The 22,000-nt window shown below is 35.2% G+C and overlaps 3 protein-coding genes across 3 annotated transcripts; 1 reads left to right on the top strand and 2 right to left on the bottom strand.

The window, feature by feature from the left end:
* Positions 1-4: 4 nt before the first annotated feature.
* Positions 5-1,878, top strand: LOC125200489 (uncharacterized protein At2g29880-like). Its single transcript, XM_048098127.1, has 4 exons — positions 5-71; positions 146-1,080; positions 1,174-1,250; positions 1,336-1,878. Exons 2-4 carry the CDS (start codon positions 798-800, stop codon positions 1,876-1,878), a joined length of 903 nt encoding a protein of 300 aa, XP_047954084.1. The 5' UTR covers positions 5-71; positions 146-797.
* Positions 1,879-15,458: 13,580 nt separating this feature from the next.
* On the bottom strand, positions 15,459-16,607 carry LOC125200488 (transcription termination factor MTERF6, chloroplastic/mitochondrial-like). Its single transcript, XM_048098126.1, has one exon. It carries the CDS (start codon positions 16,605-16,607, stop codon positions 15,459-15,461), a length of 1,149 nt encoding a protein of 382 aa, XP_047954083.1.
* Positions 16,608-17,650: 1,043 nt separating this feature from the next.
* On the bottom strand, positions 17,651-18,959 carry LOC125215276. Its single transcript, XM_048116651.1, has one exon. It carries the CDS (start codon positions 18,909-18,911, stop codon positions 17,781-17,783), a length of 1,131 nt encoding a protein of 376 aa, XP_047972608.1. The 5' UTR covers positions 18,912-18,959; the 3' UTR covers positions 17,651-17,780.
* Between the last annotated feature and the right edge of the window lie 3,041 nt (positions 18,960-22,000).

Below are 22,000 nucleotides of genomic sequence, written 5' to 3'. Positions count from 1 at the left end.
AGGCTCAGCGGCAGATGGTAGAGTGCTTCGAGATGCTTTAAGTAGAAGAAATGGGTTACCAATACAAGATGGTACGTAGCTAGACACTTTTAAAATTTTAATTCAATATATATGAATAATCTAATCAATAAATTTTTAAAATTAGGTTACTACTATTTAGTGGATGCGGGTTACACAAATGGCAAAGGCTTTCTTGCTCCTTTTAGAGGGCAAAGATATCATCTTAGTGAATGGAGGAATGGGCGTCAACCAACAACTCCAGAAGAATTTTTTAATATGAAGCACGCATCAGCTAGAAATGTTATTGAGAGGTGCTTTGGTATGCTAAAGATGCGCTGGGGCATTATTAGGAATCCAAATTTTTATCCAATCAAGCAACAAGGAAGAATTATAATGGCATGTTGTCTTCTTCAAAATCACATTAGAGAACATATGCCAGTTGATCCTATTGAAAATGATTATGGTGACAATTTGCGAAATGAAGAAGAGGCTATTGGACTAGATGGAGAATCAATTACTTCTGTTGAACCAACTCAAGAGTGGACAAATTGGAGATATAATTTAGCTAATGAAATGTTTAGTCAGTGGATGGAAAGTAGACATGTTGCTTGATATTAGTATTTTATTTTTTTCTTTCATAATATCTGAATTTACAAGTGGCAATCTGACATTTTGTGTTGATTGAGGTTATTAATATCTTTTTGTTGATTTATCCGATAAATTCTTTTAGCTTTCAGTTTGATTTTTTTGTATCTTTTATATCATAACATGTATGTTAGTTTCTAGTATATTTGCTCATGTTTGATATCAAGAATCTCAGTATCTTGCTTCTTTGGTGTTTTTTATTTATGTTTGAAGCTCATTCATATAAGAGAATTGTACAGTACTTGTTTCTATCAATTTTTCAGATGGCTCGCCGAGGAAAGAGTAATCATGTATGGACTATTGAAGAAGATGCAAAACTCGTAGAATCCATTGTTGAGTTGAAGAGGAGTAAGAATTGGGATGGTGAAAGTGGAAGTGGGTTGAGGAAAGGTTATCAAAAGGAGTTGGAAAAAATATTACAAGAAAAGCTTCCAGGTAATGGTCTTAAAGAAAAGCCACAAATCGAATCTCGTTGTAAGTTACTGAAAAAACAATATCATGCTATCTATGATGTACGTGCTAATGGAGAATTGAGTGGCTTTGGCTGGGATGATGAAAGAAAATGTGTTACTGCAAGTGCGGATGTTTGGGATGATTATTTGAAGGTAAAAATTTGTATATTTCTTATTCCATTTTTATTTATTTGTTGCATGACGAAATATTATAATGAAATTGTGTTATTGTGTGTAGAGCCATCCAGATTGTACTTTCATGAAAAACAAGTCTTTCCCTTACTTTGATCAACTATCAATTGTATGGGGTAAAGATAGAGCTGCTGGATTACATGCTGAAGTTCCAGTAGATGTAGTCGAGGAATTAGATAGAGAAGAAAATGTAGATCAAGTAGATGGAGAATCTGGTGAAGATGGTGTACCTTCATTAACTACACCTCGCGACGAAGGAACTTCAAAAAGACTTGATCGTAAGAGGAGAAGAAGTTCAGATGGTTTCATATCAAGTTTGGAGCGAATGACTAATGTGCTTGCTGCGCATATGGATAAGTCGAATGATCAAATGAACAAGATTCTGGAAAGTGTTACCGGAGGTGACAAAGAGAAAAAAGACAATCGTCGTATGCTTTATGAGAAATTGCAAGAGATTGAAGCGTTAACTGATTCTCAGAGACAAAAAGCTGCAATGAAACTTGTTCGAGATCCTGATTTATTAGATTACTTTTTCACTCTTCACGATGAAGGGGCGAAAAAGATGTTTCTAATAGAACTATTAGGATGAAATTACTTTTTTACGTTTTTGCTACCAGACTAGACTTCTTCAATTTCATGTTATTGACTATCTAAACATTATTTGCTTTTTTAATTATATTCAATCCGTGTTTTTTTTAAAGTAATTTTTGTATTGTATTTTCTATATTTTCATAATTTATTAGATGCATGTAATGAGAATTATATTTAAGTAATTATATTTAATTAGCATTATTGATATTAGAAGGATGATATATATATATATATATATACAGAAACGTAGAACAAAGTCATACGTAGAGCATTTTTAGGTCATAGTTAGTTTATTTTTCGGTCATGCTAACAAAGCATGACCTAAAATGATCTTAATATGACATAAACCCAAATCTTATAATATGACCTAAAACTATTTAATTATGACCTTCCGTATTTTTGGTTAATTATTGACCATTAGATCATATAATCTTAGGACCAAGATTTGGGCTGCATTTTTGGATTTAAATGCATTCTTATTTTGATCATCTCCCTATATATATATATATATATATATATTGATTAATTGTTGTAGTTTTTAGTTTAGTATTTAAAGTTAATATAAAATTCAAAATCTTGACGTTTTCCAAACACTGGAAAGTAAAATTATTGGGAATCATATTACTAGGAATCACTTTCCTGGAAATCACTTTCCCTGCCAACTTTCCTTTCCTTTACTTTCCTGACAACCAAACATGCCCATAGGGTTTCTCAAAACATTAATGTGATATCTTACCCCAAGAATAAGTGTGTGAATGAATCATACTGACATATTCACAATAAGTTCATCATACAAGATTTGTTTAATTTAAAGTTCATTACTCGTTAACAATTTACATACGTCATAATCTGTCATTTTGAGTGCACACTTCACTAACTAGTTCGATCGCCTTGGGCGTATATAAAAGAGACACCCTTTTTTCAACCATATTCCTTCACATTTCTTAAAACATGTGTCAATAAATAGCAAACTAGGGTAATATCCGATAAATTAGAACAATACAAAGAAGATTAACTTGGCCTTGAACCGAGTAAATTGTGAAATAAGGTTTCGTAAATGAAATGGGTATAGGAAACAAAACCTGCCCAAGAAAATAAGCTAGGCCCATTAATCAAATGGGCTTAGATGAATTGTGTGTTCGAAAATTGACTCAAGCCCAATCAATAATAGAGAAATGCAATACACAATAAATAATCTACCACCAAGTAATGTTTCTCTTTCTATATAAACTAAAGTAATAGGTTTAGTTTGTCTTGAGTTATATCCCATTTCTTATCTTCGACAAAATGGATAAACATTTCCTTTACAAATAGATTACAATACTTTTCTTTACTAAGACCTGCCCAAATGCAGTGTATAATATGACCTTTTTATTATCCTTATAATTTTCAGCCATTTCGTTGCTTTATATCATCTTTATTTTTGGAGCACTCCAATTTATAAAATGTGACTGAAAATAATTACAATATTTCAATTTATTTATGTTGCAGAGTCCCACCATATGTAGTGTGTGCATTCCAGTTATGCAGATGTCTTAATTTGATGTATAATTAAAACCTTCAAAATTTCAAGTAGATTTATATTCAAGATTCATTCAACACATTGGATGAGTTCATCTTTAACGCATTTGAATTTCATAAATATAAAGTCAAATCAAATCGAATGTGCATTTTTACTTTTTAAAAAAATTTGGAAGACGCTATTTGAAAATATACTCCCTCCGTCCCACTCAAGATGGCCACATTCTTGAGTGGCACGGGATTTTAGGAAATGTTGTTAGGTGGAATAAAGTAGAGAGGAAAAATGTAATTAAATATTTTAATAAGAAGAGATGAGAGAGGGAGTTATTTTCAAAATGAGAAAGTGATCATTTTGATTGGGACAAACAAAAAAGGAAAGATAGTCATCTTGAATGAGACGGAGGGAGTACCACTAAAGCGAAAATTCAGAAATCTAACAATAATTTCGACACCAAATTTCAAGACTCAATAGAAGTGTTCTCGAAATTTCTAAAATGTTTTCTTGCAAATTGAAAACCTAATGTGTTCTCGAAAATTTTAAAATGTTTACTTGCAAATTGAAAACCTAATAAATTAATAGATATCGGGGAGCAATTTAGATGGTAAGACATTTTCTCTCAACTAATAAGTCGATTCTTCGAATAACAACAATTATGCGGCAGATGAAAAACTAAACCAAATAAAAGAGCTAAGCCCAGTTGTTGTCATTGGACATGGTAAAATCCATAAATAAAGCCACTTAATCATTCCAAGCCCAAAAACTGAATATTATTGGATTATAATTTATTTTTACCAAGAAATGTTAATTTAAGCCCAGTATATTAAACTTATATTAGGAAAGAAAACTGCATTGTAGCAAGAGCTACTACATCATATCCCTCTTGCCACATACATACACCATTTTGTTCATAATCAATAGCCATATTATTCTGTTTTAGCCTATAAATAAAAAAAATTCCATCTTGAATTCACAACCAATTATCAACATTTAATCCTATCGCTTGAACTCAAATGCTTAAATCTTTCATCTCATTCGTGTTAACATCATTAAATTCATATACGGGCGGGCAAATCTCTCGAAAAACTTAGCATCTGAGACAGAGTAAAGCATACAAAGAGGAGGCCAATTTTCAATCATGTTAAGTCTATCCCAAAATCCTCAGCCATGGCTAGTCCCTCACTTTAACATTGTGCCCCAGTGCTGCAGGGCAATGAAACTCGATTGGCTAGGAATATTTGAAACGTGAATAATAGTATCACATTATTGTTTAGATATTTTTCTTTCATGGAATATTCCTATAATAAATATATGACCACAACATTCATAAATTTTAATTAAATGCATAATTTGGTCACATAAATTTGTCGTAAATTAGTAGCCCATTAATATGCAATTGAAGGTTTTATAGATGAAAAGCAAATGAATCACATCATTAAAAGAGAAAAACATGGCATAAATATGAAGAGTTTAAGCTTCGAAATATCAAGAATCAAGCAATTGCATCGTAAAGAACTAAAACCTCTCCTTCATCTGAGCCCTTTGGCCTAGCGGTAAAGGGGCAAGGCTACCGCGTCCATACCCTAAGGTCACGAGTTCGACCCCAGGGAGGCGCAACCTGAAATTAATTTCCCCTGTGTACCTGGCAAGTTGACTAGCCATTACCCAGCTCTGTAAGTTGGCCGGCAACTAGCCATAACTCGAACTCAACATGGGGTAGATGGGGAACCACGCTCCTTCAATGCGGTTCTCTTCTGGAGAAAAATCTAGATATTATAGATTCTAGTAGAGAATTCTAGAATATGAAGTGAAAGCCTATAAATAGGAGAAGTTGTAATATTTTGTATACGTTGAGAACTTGAGAAGTTTGAGAAATAAAAGTGTGTCTTCCTTTCCCAACATCACCAACATTCCCTAAATCATTTCCCACATATTCCACCCATTCTCCTCTCAAATATTTCCTCCAAAACTAAATTACTCCTCCAAAATGTATCATATATATTCCAACACAGACAGCCAAGTGGTGCGGGGTCAATTCTTGAATCTTGGGCTGCATCTAGTTGAAACGCGACATTTTTGGGATTATGATTTCGAATTCTTGCGAGAGAACGAGCTATATCTTGCGGAGGAAATTTTACTAAAATATCTAAATATTTTAATACATACCAATTCTAGAGAATTCTACAAAATATCTATAATCAAGAGAATTCTCCTAAAAATATCTAGATATTTTAATGCCTATAAATATCTACATAACGAGATATTTATCATGCCTAAACCCTAATTATACTACCAAAATCAAGTTTAATTATTTTTATTCCAACAGTCTGGCGGGGTATACGCCAAGTAGGCCGGCGGAGCGGGATTCCTCTTCGAAAATAACCGTCGGAAATATCGGCGGGCTGCTGCTGTGGAGGTTTGGACATAATGCAAGAAGGCTTGTCTCATGCGGCAGGCTGTTGATCCGACGGCGGCGGCTAAGTATCTGACGGTATGCATCCAGAAACGGGCCGGTTGTCGAGGCGATGCATCGGAGGGAGTGAGAACGCTGAGAGGATTTGACATTTTCGAAGCCTAATAAAATGAAAAGTTCAATACTACCTTTAAATATCATTGTTACAGTAATTTTAAATATATTAAATTAGAAATAACATTAGCTGAACAGCCTGAACTCATATAAAACTTGGGTTATTTACGAAATTAATAGGGCGTAATCTATTTATAAAATGAATATGTAATTTTATTTATAGCTGATTGTTTATTTATTTCCAACTATAATAATTCAAAGCTATCAATTGAATCCTTCACTTGAATTCGATGTAAATATTGACAGTGGATTATTTAGGGGTGTATCGATAGTACATTTATGATGTTAGCTTTATATTATAAATAATATTTTATCTATTTTTTGAGGAGATATTTTATCGAATTGATTTTGAATTATAAATAATGTGTCAGAAGTCGGGTTCTATTATAGTGCTTATGGCACCCTAATTCAAAATCAAGATTAAATTTCCACCCTTGGATTTTAAAATGAGTGAATGAGATTAAAGCTCACAAATCTCAATAAATAGTAGACAAAATATCAACAAAAGGGTAATATCGTCATTATGTTATCATATGATAATTTTCGTGGGCTTTTTTTTTTTCAACATTGTGTATTACAAATATCAACAATATGACATTAGAATATCAACACAAGGACAAGAAAATATCAACACATTTTTATTGAGATTGGACATGCATAATATTGAGATTTTGCCTACAATATATTGAGATTTTTTGTTGCATTTGTTGATAAAAGCTGCTTATCAACATGTACGAAAATTGAAATATAATTTATCAAATTTCATCACCCGAACATCGTCGGAACATATGCAATTGAGATCTCGTTGGAATCCTTATTAAATTATCTTTAATTTGATATATATTTTGCGAAAAAATAATTTAAATTGAGAGAGTTACGTAAATTTAAAGATTTGAGATGATTTTGAGGAGAGAGAAAGTAGTTAGTTATAATTACTACATATAGGATTTGACATTAATATCCATTTAATTTAATTAATAATTATTTAAATTTAAAATATATTACACTTGGCATTATATTAATCACAAGATCTTCTAATCTAAGGGTTAAAAATTGGTCTCAATTTTGGATAGTTAATTAGTTAGCAATTGATCACCATCTTGTGTCACAAAATGTATTATTAAATCAAAATTACAATATCAATTTCTTCTATAATACAATTATTCATACATTGGATTATTTAGGGGTGTATCGATATAGTACATCATTGTACAAAAATTTGGATGAAATCCTTTCTAAATAAACATTGAAGGCGTTATTTGACGGGCTTACATGTTTTTGAATGTAATCACTTAAAAACAAGTAAAATCGCACAAGATAGCAACGACTTTGTCTTTGCTCTCACACAAAAACTACACATGAATTACTTGTTATTATCAGAGGATATATATCGTGCAATTCATTTCTCAATTAAGCTTTCTTTTTCTCACAAAAAGAGTTTAAAGGTAAATATGTACATTAATTAATCATCATAAATATATCTTATAAAGATAAAAACGTATAAAATGTGCATTTAAGGATGTGAAATTTATGTAAATTTCATTATTTAATCAAGAATCACTAACTCAATTTCATGATTTAATCAAGAATCAAAATAAATGTCCAATAACAATCAATTTTTTTTATGTATCTTAAATTATTCACAATTTATTAGCTCAGGCATATTAATGCGAAAAATAAATGAAAGACGACATCATTTAAGTGGCTTGGACCTGGCCTATTCTTTTATTTACGAGTGAACTACAAAATTGGTCTCTACGTATAACAAGTCGAACGCTAGAGGTATCCATATTTTAAAAAATACATTGTAAGCCTCTATGTATGGATATAATTGTTGGAAATTATTTATCATTATATATTCAAGAATACATAATTGAATATAATTATTTATCAATATACTCAATTGATAGTTAATTAATTAGAGAAAGATGTCTCTAATATCAAGTTAATGTATTATACTAAAAATCTAATTCTATTTAGGATTCTATCACATATCACATATGCGAGACATATAACTTGCAATAATATCATTTCAAACCCTTTTTCAATCTTGCAACTCTTTAAAATAAACATATCTAACTAAAATAAAAACATAAATAATTCTTTTGATAACTAATGATAAGTGTTTTAATTTATCAATCTAATTAAATTTATAATATTTATGGATTAAATAAAAATAATATTTTAATATAAAATATACATTGTGTGCGTAGTAATAAAAATTAGAAAGACTTAAACGTCCTTTGAGTTACATTTAGGTTTAATGTGAGGATAAAAGAGTATAAAAGACTCAAAATAGTGAAAAAGGGTTTGAAATGATATTAAATCCATACATAGAAGCTTACAATGCATTTTTTTAAATATGAATACCTCTAGCGTTTACGTAGGACCAATTTTGTAGTTCACTCTTTATTTTATTCAATACTACTATAATAATTTGTTCAACACAAATAAAGAAAGTTATTGGTGCGTATATTAACTATTCATCAGGTAATAAGTTCCATCAAATCCAACTAGCATTTGGTGAATCAAAACGCAAGCTATTAGCCTCAAATCTCAATCTCATTACTACATAACCAGAATAAAAACCATAAATCCCACAAATAATATCCAAAATAAAAAAATCCAAAACAAGATTCAAGCTTTCCTAGTTGACCTCCTAACTTACCTCTCAGTAATCCCCACAGACTTCTCCATACTCATTTGGATTGGAGGCTTCTTGTTCTCCTTGTTAGTGCTCTCGGCCACCGGCGTGGTCGCAGCAGCAGCTACCACGGCCGCCTTCCTCCGGCTGGTGGACTCCACCCTCTTCTTTGCAGACTCAACTCTAACACCAAGGTCATAGGCAGGCTTCTTCTCATACCCCTCAACTTCACCCTTTGCCTTTCTCTTGAAGAGCCTCTCATTTCTTCTTGCAGAGTACTCATCATACATCCTGCCCATCGTTGAACGAGGGGCTCCATTTTGTTCCAAGCTCTTGGTGCACCATTTGAGCTAGGGCCCTTAGCTCACAAGAAATAGTGTGGTATTCGGGTCAAAGCCCGGACGACTGTTCCATGTCCCAGCTGCGGTTGGGAATCTGGGATTTTGTTAGTGAACCAAAAGCATTTTTCAGTGAATTATTGGAAGCAGAATCATATTAATATACTCAAATCAAACATATTTTCCTACAAAATGGTAATAAAAGAATCAAACATTTTTCCTACAAAAATGTGAGGCTAGGACTTTTGGCTTCGCTACAGGGGCTCTTATGTAAATGCAGTTAACCATTGAAAGAAAGTAGATTAACTCTTCTGGTGAGCTAGAACCTAGAATGTTAACAAATCACCCTTTTATGTGTTTTTGGCAATGTCCTAGCATTCTTGAATTGATAACAACATAGAGACAAATATTTAAATAGTTTAGTTTCAACATCACGATTGACCTTCCCCATCTGTTTGGCTCAAGAGTTCAACGAGCCCATGTTTTTTTCTAAGCTATATATAGTTGTTAAGTGTACTGCTCATCTCGAGCCATATATACCTAATACTCCCTCCGTCCAACAATAGGAGTCCCATTTCTTATCGGTGCGGATTTTAAGAAATGTTAAGAAAAGTGAGTGGAAGAAAGTTATTGGAATAGGAGACCCACTTGTATATATTAGTTTTAAATAATAGGTGAGTGGAATGGGTTGGTGGAATGTGGGGCCATTTATGGTAATTATGAACTGGGACTCCTATTCGTGGACGGACCAAAATGGAAAAACGGGACTCCTATTCGCGGACGGAGGGAGTAATTTCCATTATGGAGTGAACTACAGAATTGGGCAAGACTTGAAAAGAGAGATGTTAATACTCCTCTTAGTTCATGCCGTTTTGGTACCAGTTCTTTTTTTGTGTGGCCTCAAATTGTTTGAGGTCACAGACCAATGACCCAGCTATGAGATTCCATTAGGGTTTAGTCTTAGATCCAATTCTGTATGATGAATCACTTCACCCTATCTGAATAATCAAATTCTCCTTTTCTTTGTTAGCAACTTAGCATCTGTTCTATAAAAACACGTGGGCTGGTTTCTGTGCAGGAATGCTTGTGTGTGTTAGTTTGTGATGATCTTGAAGATGTGTTTTCATCAGCCCAAGCCTTTTTTGGACTGGTTTCATCGAAACAAAAGCATCAAACAAAACAAGAGGTTGTTGAACTTTTTAGCAGGTAAACTTTTTTCACTGTATTATGTTGATTTTTTTGTGAAACCTTGAATTTTTTGTACCTCTGTTTACACACACATACATACAGGTTGATTGAAAAACTTCCTCAAGTGGTACTGGGTAATGAGGAGTCACTTGCACTATCACATGCCCGGAAGTTGCTAGCAATTACATATTCCGGTGGTCCCAAACTTGTTACAGACTACCTTCTTCTTTCTCCTCTAGGCTTACCATTTAAATGGCACCTAAGACTTAGATATCTCAGTTCCCAAAATCTCATCCTCGTTTGGTGGCTTTGTATTACTTGACTTCTTCTAGGTGACAGCTGCCCGTTTCTTGGATGTGTTTGCGCTCTGTCTAAGTCAAAACTCTGTTTATGCTGGTTCACTAAACAAGCTTGCAGCAGCAAGACCCACATCATCCGGCTTCATGCATTCAATAGCTGAAGGTTCTCGGGGATCAGGTTTCCAGAATAGGAAAATTTCAAATGTATACGAATATGGAGATAATGAATATAAGCTGCCTAGCATTCCACCTTGGTTGACTAATATGGATAGTCAGAAGCTGTACCAGACTCTTTCAGGAATCCTGAGGCTAGTCGGTCTATATGGCCTCACAGTTGGTTTATTTAGGTGTTTTTGCCAACTAATCTTTGTGCTCACAACTTCATGCCATTGACAAGGTTATTTTATTTCAGACTCTCGAAGTCAGGGTTCGTACTCTGGTTTAATTGACATTCTCCTCCTTGAACACTTCCGTAAACTGATATCTGAGCTGCGACTGAAAGAACTCCATAAGGAAAGCTGGCAGTCTTGGTATAAAAGAACGGATTCAGGGCATTTGGTGCGGCAAGCTAGTACTGCTGCATGCATCCTCAATGAAATGATTTTTGGGCTGTCTGACCAGGCCATGACATCTTCAAATGGAATGTTCGGTCATCGTCTACACCATGAAAGTAATGGCGTTGATGATGCTTTGGTAGAAAATCATGCTCAGGAGAAGTACCAGAAGTCTAGTGCCAGGGCTTATTTGATTGATTGCATTGGTTCAGGTGGACAACTCAGATTATGTGATTGACTCTTGTTTAAGGCAAAGTTCAAATGATATGACTCATACAATTTATGGGATATGACTCATACAATTTATAGGGTTTAGGGTGTATGACTCAGGTGTTGTCACTTGATTAATGCAAAGTTCAAACAATTTACATACGTCATTTATCTGTTATTATTAAATGTCTCATTTAGTTATTTTGGGATATCTATCATTCACATTTCGTTCACATTTCTTATTTTGGGAAGTATATAAAAGGGACCCCCTTTTCTCAATTTATTCGTTCACATTTCTTAAAACATGTGTCAATAAATAGCAAATTGGGGGAATTTTATCCATAAAATGGAGGGTCCCTTCGGAGATATCCGATAAATTGGAACAATATAAAGAAGATTAGCGTGATCTTAACCTGCGTAAATTGTGAAATAAGGTTTTGTAAATTAAATGGGTATAGGAAACAAAACATGCCCAAGACCCATTAATCAAATGGGCTTGGATGAATTGTGTGTTCAAAAATTGACTCAAGCCCAATCAATAATAGAGAAATGCAATACAAAATAAATAATCTACCACCAAGTAATGTTTCTCTTTCTTCATAAACTAAAGTAATAGGTTTAGTTTATCTTGAGTTATATCCCATTTCTTATCTTCGACAAAATAAATAAACCTTTCCTTTACAAATAGATTACAATACCTTTTCTTTGCTAAGAACTGCCCAGATGCAGTGTATAATATGACCTTTTTATTATCCTTATAATTTTCAGCCATTTCATTGCATTATATCATCTTTATTTTTGGAGCACTTCAATTTAAAAAATGTGACTGAAAATAACAATATTTCTATATATGTATTTTGCTGAGGCCCACCATATATAGTGTGTGCATTCCAGTTGTGCAGATGTGTTAATTTGATGTATAATTAAAACCTTCAAAATTCAAGTAGATTTATATTCAAGACACACTCAACACATTGGATGAGTTCAATCTTTAACGCATTTGAATTTCATAAATATAAAGTCAAATCCAATCGAATGTGCATTTTTACTTTTAAAAAAATTTGGAAGAGGCTATTTGAAAATATATATTAAAGTGAAAATTGAGAAATCTAACAATATTTTTTGAGACTCAACAAAAGTATTCTAGAAATTTCTAAAATGTTTACTTGCAAATTAAAAATCTTATCAATTTATAGGTCTCGGGGAGCAATTTAGATGGTTAGACGTTTTCTCTTAAACTAATAAGTCGATTGTCTAATAACAACAATTATGAGGGAGATGAAAAACTATTACTCCCTCCGTCCCAGATTAAGAGTCACTTTTTACCATAAAAGTCCGTCCCAGTTTAAGAGTCATTTTTAGAATTTTCCATATTTGATTATATAATTTTACCCCATTCTTCATCAAAATTACATAAAAAATGCTATTATCTATATTAAAATAAATCAAAACAAAAATCAAAAGTCAAAAGTGACCCACCTTCAACCAACTCCATCATCTGACTTCATTTATTACACACTCTACTATCTCACTTCATTTATTACACACTCCACCATCTCACTTCATTTATTACACACTTCAACTCTTTCTTAAAATCCGAGCCATAACAATAAGTGACTCTAAATGTGGGACGGAGGGAGTATTAATCATTATTTGTTACTACACTTTAAAACTAAACCAAATAGAAGAGCTAAGCCCATGATTGTTGTCATTGGACATGGTAAAATCCATAATTAAGTCCCAAAAGCCGAATATTATTGGATTATAATTTATTTTTACCAACAAATTAATTGTAAATTGAAGCCCAATATATTAAACTTTTATTAGAAAATAAAATTGCATTGTAGCAAGAGCTACATCATATCCCTCTTGTCACATTGAAAAATACATTCACCTTTTTTTTCATAATCAATAGCCATATTTTTTTCTGTTTTAGCCTATACATAAAAATTAGTCATTTCCCATTTTTAATAACTTTGCATGGCTTCTTATCACATGAACTCAGCAAAAACACCAATAAAACAAGTGTAGTATAGACATATTCCCAAACCAACAAATCACGTATCAATATTGAGATTTAAAAAAGTATAGGTCAATTTTGGTTCTAAACATATGACAAAACTACGAATTTGATCTAAAACATTCACTTTTTTTAAAAACAGGTTCATAGCAAATAAAATCCTTGTCGAAGTGATCATTTTTTTACGATTTAGTCAAAAAACTAACGGTCATACTACTGTGCAATTAGAGTTGACCGCAGTGACGGATCTACACAGTGCCAGGCACCAAACCTCGAATCCCCCTTATACCGCCGTGCTCCGACCGTATCCGCCCCGGAGCGAGCCGCCGAGCCCTGACTCCGTCTCCCGCTGTACTCCAATCGTCCGCCTCAATTTAATTTCTGAAACAGTGAAACTGAAAATTGGGGAAGAAGAAGAAAAGTGGGCTGGATTTGTTTTAGGCTCTTTATTCATTATTGGACTGCTCTTTTATTTTGGACCTTTTAACTTAATAACTAAGTACCTAACAAACAATGCCAAGCCTAAGCCCTTACACAATTAGCCCAAACCCAAATCTTTACAGAAAGAGACAGAGAATTCACGCCTGAAATTGGAGGCTGGAGATTTTCGGCCGCCGCTGCCGGAGTTCTTCAGCTTGCCTTTCGCGATTTAGGTAAGAATTGATGTAAATAGGTGATATATCATACTATGTACTAGCCCAGAAATTGTTCGATGAAATGCTCGAAGGGAATTTCGTGAGTGAGTTAAAATTAAAGTTATTGATTTGAATAAAGAGAACATTTGTTTCGAAATAATTTTCTATGTGCCAATTCATTTCGTCAAAAACAATCATTCAGTTTATTATATAATTGTTTTAATTAATTGTTTCTATTTATTGCTTAATTAATTGGGCAAAAGATTTTGGTTTCTACCGCAAGAGATAAATCTTTCCCCTTGGTGTACCGTTTGATTGAGTTGACACTGATCCTCCCGGTTGCAACAGCTTCTATCGAGAGAGTATTTTCTTCCATGAAAATTATTAAGACATATTTGCCCAATAGAATGGGAGACGAATGTATGAATGATATCTTAGTTGTATACATTGAGAGGAGAATTTTCAAAAAAAAATGGAAATAAGACCATTCTTCGCCGATTGAAGGACACGGCGACTCGCCGGAAACAATTATCATCTAGTGTGTCGTAAGAGCAGACATTACATGTAAAATTATATATTTTAATATTTATATATATATATATATATATTAAATTTCAGTCCTGGCTTGCTCAATTTTCTGGATCCGTCCCTGGTTGACCGTTACTTTTTTAACGGAACTATAAAAAAAGGACTACTTCGTCGACATTTTCATTTGTTATGGACCTATTTTTCAAAAACTAAATTTTTTGGACCAAATTCGTATTTTGTTCATATATTTAGGACCAAAATTGACCTTTATTCATTTAAAAATCCCATCTTGAATTCAAAACAAATGATCAACACTTGATCCTATCGTTTGAACTCAAATGCTTAATTCTTCCATCTCCTTCGTGTTAACATTGCTAACTTCATTCATGTACAGGCGGGCAAATCTCTCGAAAAACATAGCATCTGAGGCAGAGTAAAGCACACAAAGAGAAGGCCAATTTTCAATCATGTTTTTTCTGTCCCAAAATCCTCAGCCATGGCTAGTCCCTCACTTTAACATTGTGCCCGAGTGCTGCAGGGCAATGAACGACGCTAGAGATTTCGAATTTACTAACTAGTAACCAAAGAAAAGAAAATCCCTAAATATCCATTATCTTGACTCATAGATATCTTAGTTTCTTGCAAGAGAGCAAGAGCTAATGCACAACTTAGCAAAGCCAAAAATGACTTAGATTGTATTTGAACATAATAGTTGTGACAATGGCAAAGGAAAAGGTAACTAAGTACTTATAAAACTAGATATCACTTGCCACTTACTTCTGTCACTACCTTCACAATCAGATCAAATCTCATTACAAAATCTAATCAAAGTGTATGAACCATGACCAATCATCCATCAATTAGGCATATACATACATACAAAAAAAACATCTTGAATTTCTCCTTAAAAATGTACTCCATACTACAAGCTTATCAAAGTGTATGAATCATTGGTCCAATCATCCATCAATTAGACATATACATACATAAAAAAAACATCTTGAACTTTTCCCAAAAAATGTATACTACTTGATCCTAATGCATTAACCAAATAACTCAAGCTTTCACCTCAACTTTAGGGATGGAAACATCACTAAGATGATCCAAATAAGGGCCAACAAATCTCTTGAAAAACTGATCATCTGTGGACTTGCAAAGTGTTCTAAGACTAGGCCAATCCTCAATCAAGCCTTTCCCCACAAGAACTCCCAAAACCCTAAGCCGTGGCTCATACCTCTTCCCAATGCTGTAGTGGAGCGCCAACGGGTGTCCAACGATGCTCGAGGCATCATACTTCCCTGTACCAACCAGAAGCTCAGTCACCTTCCTCATCTTATCAGTGGACACAGCCAGCACCAGAGGCTCCCTCTGAAACATACACAATATGTCGCTATCCGAAAATCCCATCTCCCGGAAAGCCTCCATCTTTCTCTCCAACCCCTTGCTGCCCATCGAAGCAATGGTCAGAACCCCGTAAATGAAAGTTTTCGAAGACACGGCTATCCCCATTTCTTTGGTTTTCTCCACAGCTGCAATGAAAACTTCAGGCTTGCTAATGAAAGCATTCCCATGGCCACCATTGAAGACCACATGAACTCTGTCAACAGACACACCACACCCCTTCAAAAATTCGAGATTCGGCTCAAGGGTTTTCTTCAAATTGGAGGTGAGCAGCCTCGGGGATCTCCTCACGGCCCTCAAAAGGGCAGCATTGGATCCCATCAATGATTTGAGGACTGACAGTGAAGGGATGATGAAGTTGTTCAAGCTCGAGGCCAGGATTATTGGGCAGGCGGAGATCATATTGGAAATGTCGGAGGGGGAAAAGCCCAATTCTTGGAAGGCCTTGATTTTGGGTTCGACGTTGCGTTCGAGGCTGTAGGAGAGCAGAATTGGCCTCCAATTGATGAATTTCTGCAGCTGGGGATTCGAGAATCCGATTGATTTCAGGAATGAGAGCATCGAATTGACCCTTTCTGGGTTCTTGAGGTCGCCCAACTGGGAGGCGACTCGGGAGGAGAATTCGCAAGGGAAATGGTGCTTGTGCACCAAAATGTCGTATACTGCATTGTTAGGGTTAGGGTTTAGAGTGGAGAAGAATTGGGGGAGAAAGAGGGAAACAGGGGTGATGCGTAAATTGAGCTTCTTGTGTGAAGCGTGGTGGAAAGTGAAAAAGGTGAGATTTTTGCGGATGAATGCAGACATTATTGAAGGAATTGGGGAATTGAAGAAGTGAATCACGAGGGTTTTAGAAAGGTTAGTCACTCAAAGCCGAATTCATAGAATTGCAGAGGTGTTTCAGTTATGTTGTTAAGGGCCTGTTTGATTTTAAAAAAAAAAAAAAAAACAAGAGACCTTGATATGCACTTTTATCTTGTCTCTATGTTAGTGGTTAATGGGATTCACCAATTAGATAGGTTAGGGCATTGTTTCAACTCGATTTTCATCGAATGCCCTTTTCCCTTGTGCCGCAATGTGCTAACCTCCCACTCTTTGTGACCTCTGCAATCCACGGTCGTCGTTGCACCTTCTGCGCTATCACATGTTTGATTGGGTTGATGGTACTGACAAACGGTGATGAAAGTAAATTTGGGTCTCTTCCATTGCTCAAATGTATCCAATTGATTAATGGTTGTCCTACTACGATGCTCGATTTCATTTTAGATTATTCTCATTACATGTTCTTGCTCCGGATCTTGCTCGATTTGGTTTTTGATTGCTCCGATAAACTAGCTCTACTTGGAATTAACGTTTTACAGAATCATGCTATGATTAATTAATACTAATTCATTAATTTAGAGCAAACTTAATCCACAGATACATATTGATAAGAAGAACACATTCCATAAAAATCTTATCTTACCACTAGCTTCACTATTACACATGTTTTCTACATTTCGAATGAACTATCTTGCTATATTTTATCTGTAAATATCAAATAGCCAAATAAGCAATATGTTTCACATCACTAAGATATTCTAAATATGGACTAATAAATACCTTGAAAAATTCAGCATCTTGATAGGCAAAGTGCCTTAAGAGTAGGCCAGTGTTCAATCTAGGACAATGTCAAGGTAAAACGCAACTACAAAACTAGATATCACTTTCCTAGTGGAGAAGAAATTGTGTGAAAATCTAGCACCCAGAAACAAAAGCTACAAAACTATCACTTGCTATGACTTCTATCACCACCTTCACCATGAAATCAAATCTCATATCCTTGTGTCTCAAAACTACCAGAAACAAAATCTCATCAAAGTGTATGGATCATTGGTTCCAATCATCCAAGATACACATCAATTAGGCATATACATATACATAAAAATACCATCTTGAATCCCTACCAAAATGATTAGTCAGTAAGGCACTTGATCCTAATCAAGGTTTCATCTCACCTTTGGGGGAGTAAACATCACCAAGATGATCTAAATATGGACTAACAAATCTCTCACAAAACTCAGCATCTGATGATGAGTAAAGTGTCTGAAGACTAGGCCAGTTTTCAATCAAGTTTTTCCTTTCAAGAACTCCCAAGATCCTCACCCGCACCTCATACCTCCTCTCGACGCTGTAACTGAGTGCTCCAGGGGAACGAACAATGTCCGAGATATCATACTTGCCAGTACCAATCAGAACCCGCGTCACCTTACTCAACTTCTCCGCGGATGTAAGAAACACCAAAGGGTCCTTCCCGAATATGGTTAACACATCAACATCCGTAAACCCCACATCCCGGAAAGCTTGCAGCCTCTTCTCCCACCCCCCACTGCTTGTCGTCCCCGCGATAGCCACAATGCCATAGATGAAAGTCTTGGAAGACACACTCAACCCCATTTCTTTCGCCTTCTCAAACGACTCCCTTATCACCTCCGGCTTTCGAAGGAAAGCATACCCGTATCCGCCATTGAAGACGACGCGAATCCTGTCAACGGACACACCGTTTCCCTTCAAGAATTCGAGATTCGGAACAAGGGTTTTCCCCAAATTGGCGCTTAAAACCCTAGTGCAATTCCTCACAGCTCTCACAAGTCCATCACTGGATCCCATCAATTCCTTGATAATTGACAATGAGGGAATGATCTGATTCTTCAAGCTCGGCCCCAGAATCGAGGGGCGGTTCGAGACGATCCTTGCGATGTCGGGTGGGGAAAAGCCCTGGTCTTGGAGGGTTGTGATTTTGGGTTTAATGTTGCGGTCGAGGCTCCAGCAGAGGGCGCGAGGCCGCCATTTGATGACTCTGTGGAGCTGGGGAGTTGAGAATCCGGTTGATTTGAGGAATTGGAGCATCGAATCGACGGTTTCTGGGTGCTTGAGGTCGCCCAATTCGGAGGCGATTTGGGAAGCGAATTCGCGGGGGAGATGGTGTTTGTGAACCAAAATGTCGTAAACGGTGGGATCGATCCGAGTGGAGAAGAAATGGAGCGAGAGAGGAAGAGAAACAGGGGATTTGCGTAAATCGACATTGTTGGAAGTGAAAAAGGTGAGATTTTTGCGAATGAATGCTGACATTATTGAAGAAAATGAGGAATTGAAGAAGTGAATTTCAATTAGGTTGAAGATTGGGGGAAAATGGAGTTCAATTTGTCTCCTTATGTTTTCGACCAAAAGGAGTAAAGAAATAAATTTTGTGTTTATATTTAATCATCCAAATGTTTTATCCTCCTTAAACAAAATAAACTTTTGTCATTTTGATTTGTCCCAAAATTAATCCAATTTTATTTTTAGTAATTTAGTCCACTTTTCTTTTTATTTTTTAAACTTGATCAAATGTCAAACTATAGAATATAAAGATTTATTTTAAACTTGATCAAATGTCAAACTATAGAATATAAAGAGGTGATTGGTAGTATGATGAAATGAAATATGAATAGGTTTCAATTTTCATATTCATTCAAATTTTGGAATAATTAGACCATAGAATATTTTCATCACCGAAACAATAATCCAACAGTTTCATAAAACAAAAGGTGAGCCTTTAGATTCTTTTTCTCGTTTAACAACTCACTGTCTCATTCAAAATGATCATCTTTCGTTTTTTGTTTGTCCCAGTCAAGATTACCACTTTTCAATTTTGAAAATAACCTCACCTCTCGACTCTTCGCATTAAAATATTCAATTAACATTTTCCTCTCTACTTCATTCCACCTAACAATACTTCCTAAAATTTCGTGCCACTCAAGAATGTGGCCATCTTGAGTTGGACGTAGAGAGTAGTTTTTAAATTGAACAAGACTTTGTAGAATTAGTGTAAATTTGAAAATGGTGTACATTGTAGAACGTGAAAAAGTTTCAACAAGAATGCTTTCCTTTCAAACAAATAAAAGTCTGGATCATTTTCATTGATTCTCAATCTCAATATTGTTGAGAAAATAAAGTAATCTCAACGTAAATTCTTCTAGGAACAACAATCTTGTAAGTATAAATAGCTTAAACACAACATGGATTTTCAGAAGAAACACAACAAAATATGTGAGGCAATAATAGCTGAAATTGATAAGATTAGTAGTTAGAATTACTACCACTACTGCACACCAGTTCTTCCGGATTCATCCTTTTCTGCTCGTAACAACCATCTTCGTGTGATCCGTTCTTCACCAATCTCATCACAATAAGGCCTAATGAATCTCTCAACAAATTTACCATCTGTGAGTTTTAGAACAAGTGAAAGACATGGCCACTTCTCAATCAGATTGCTACTTTCCAGAAGTCTCAGAATCTGCATCCGCGGCTCAATCCTCTTCTCAGCACCGAGCCCGAGTGCTGCTGGAAATGCGACAATACTGGATACATTGTACTTCCCAGCAGCAAGCAGAAGCTCTATTTTACTCTTCAATTTCTGTCCAGATGCTGTAAACACTCCTTAAATAAATCAAAATTCAAGCTTTATAACAATCAAAATTCAAGCTTTATTGACTAAAATGGATCAAATTTAAGTCTTAAAATGCTCATCTAGTTAGATAATCAACTGAGTTGTCGAAAATCGACGTGTTTGAATTAAATTAACTGTTACTTGACCTTTAAAATTTATGACTCGTTTAAGTAGAAGTTATGCACTCGAATCTTGATGGAGTCTTCCACAACTCAAGTTTTTAGGATTTGGATCCAGTTAACACTCAATCTATTATTATATTATTAAAATATTAATTTATTTTATTATAAAATAATTATTTGTGTGTGTATATTTTAGCACAGCAGGGGATCCCTGCCCTTTCAGTTTTTCCGCTGTAAAATAACCATATCGAAAAAAGTACATTTGCAAAACTTCAAGAATCAGTGAAGCAAGGATCGTGTCAAGATTAGTTCGCAACAGAGAGCATAAGCTAGAACGAATGCGGACAACTGAGAAGAGCAAAGGGAAACAAGCATGCCAATGTTAGAAAACCCGAATCGAGGAGTCCCAGAATTCGCATCGTAAACCCCAAATCCAGGAGGACTTTCCGATTGACTTCCATGATCCCTTCCTTCGCTCGTGTGAGCAAAAACGTTGATGGCATAAAAAATAGAGCAAGATTAGAGATTAGTATTACTAACAGGAACCAATTCAAAAAGAAACAGGGAGCATTACTAACATATGAGAAATAAATGTTTCATATTCTAATAGAATATGTTTGGCAAGATTGATTGAATAATATGCTGAGCACAAGGAAGAATTACTACTGCTACAACTACATATCAGTTCTTCAAGCATCAGTTCTTATAGATTCATCAGTTCTAAACCCTAACATAGATCTTTGTGTGATGAGTTCTTCGTCAATCTCATCGTAATAAGGCCTAACGAATTTTTCCATAAATTCATCATCTCTAGGTTTGAGAACTGCTGAAAGACATGGCCACTTTTCAATCAGATTCCTACTTGACCAAGAAAACTCTAGGTAACACGTAGAGTAAGTGAAGGATGCGCTCAATTGGTATGCTACACCTCTTCAAGATTTCCACATTCGGCATTAAGGTTTTCACCATACCGGTTAATCCCAATGAACCAAAGGGTAGAATTACTACTACGACTACTACAGCATACCAGTTTTTTAAGCATCAGTTGTTATAATTTATCTCTTACTGCTCGTAACACACATCTTTGTGTGATGAGTTCTTCGCCAATCTCATCATAGTAAGGCCTAACGAATTTTTCAATAAATTCAGCATCGCTAGGTCTGAGAACAGCTGCAAGACATGGCCACTCTTTAATCAGATTCCTACTTTCCAGAAGTTTCAAAATCTGTATCCGCGGCTCAATCCTCTTCTCGACACTGAACCCGAGTGCTGATGGAGAAGCGGCAATACTGGATACACTGTACTTCCCGGTAGCAAGCAGAAGCTCTACTTTGTTCTTCAATTTGTTTCCAGATGCTGAAAAAACATGAGGCTGCATCCTAAACATTTTGAATATCTCATCATCAGAAAATCCCAAATCGCGAAGAGTTTCTAACTTGACTTCCCACATCCCTTGGCTCGTACAGCTAAAAACACTGACAGCAAAGATAAAAATAATTGAAGTGCGGGGGACCCCAATCTCTATGGCCTTGTCTACAGATTTCCTCATAATATCCGGCTTGATCAAGAAACCTCTCGGGTGAGCGTAGACTAAGCGAAGGATGTGC

This window comes from Salvia hispanica, chromosome 1 (genome assembly GCF_023119035.1).
Source record: "Salvia hispanica cultivar TCC Black 2014 chromosome 1, UniMelb_Shisp_WGS_1.0, whole genome shotgun sequence".
NCBI classification, from domain to species: domain Eukaryota; kingdom Viridiplantae; phylum Streptophyta; class Magnoliopsida; order Lamiales; family Lamiaceae; genus Salvia; species Salvia hispanica.
Note: the sequence above shows the minus strand (reverse complement) of the source record. Positions and strands in the feature narration are given on the sequence as shown.

Bases quoted from the DNA above. Each gene is read 5' to 3' on its own strand.
- LOC125215276 (XM_048116651.1), bottom strand. From the start codon at position 18,911: ATGTCAGCATTCATTCGCAAAAATCTCACCTTTTTCACTTCCAACAAT.
- LOC125200488 (XM_048098126.1), bottom strand. From the start codon at position 16,607: ATGTCTGCATTCATCCGCAAAAATCTCACCTTTTTCACTTTCCACCAC.
- LOC125200489 (XM_048098127.1), top strand. From the start codon at position 798: ATGTTTGATATCAAGAATCTCAGTATCTTGCTTCTTTGGTGTTTTTTA. The intron at 1,081-1,173 runs GTAATGGTCTTA...GTGCTAATGGAG, and splicing joins ATTACAAGAAAAGCTTCCAG to AATTGAGTGGCTTTGGCTGG. The intron at 1,251-1,335 runs GTAAAAATTTGT...TATTGTGTGTAG, and splicing joins TTTGGGATGATTATTTGAAG to AGCCATCCAGATTGTACTTT.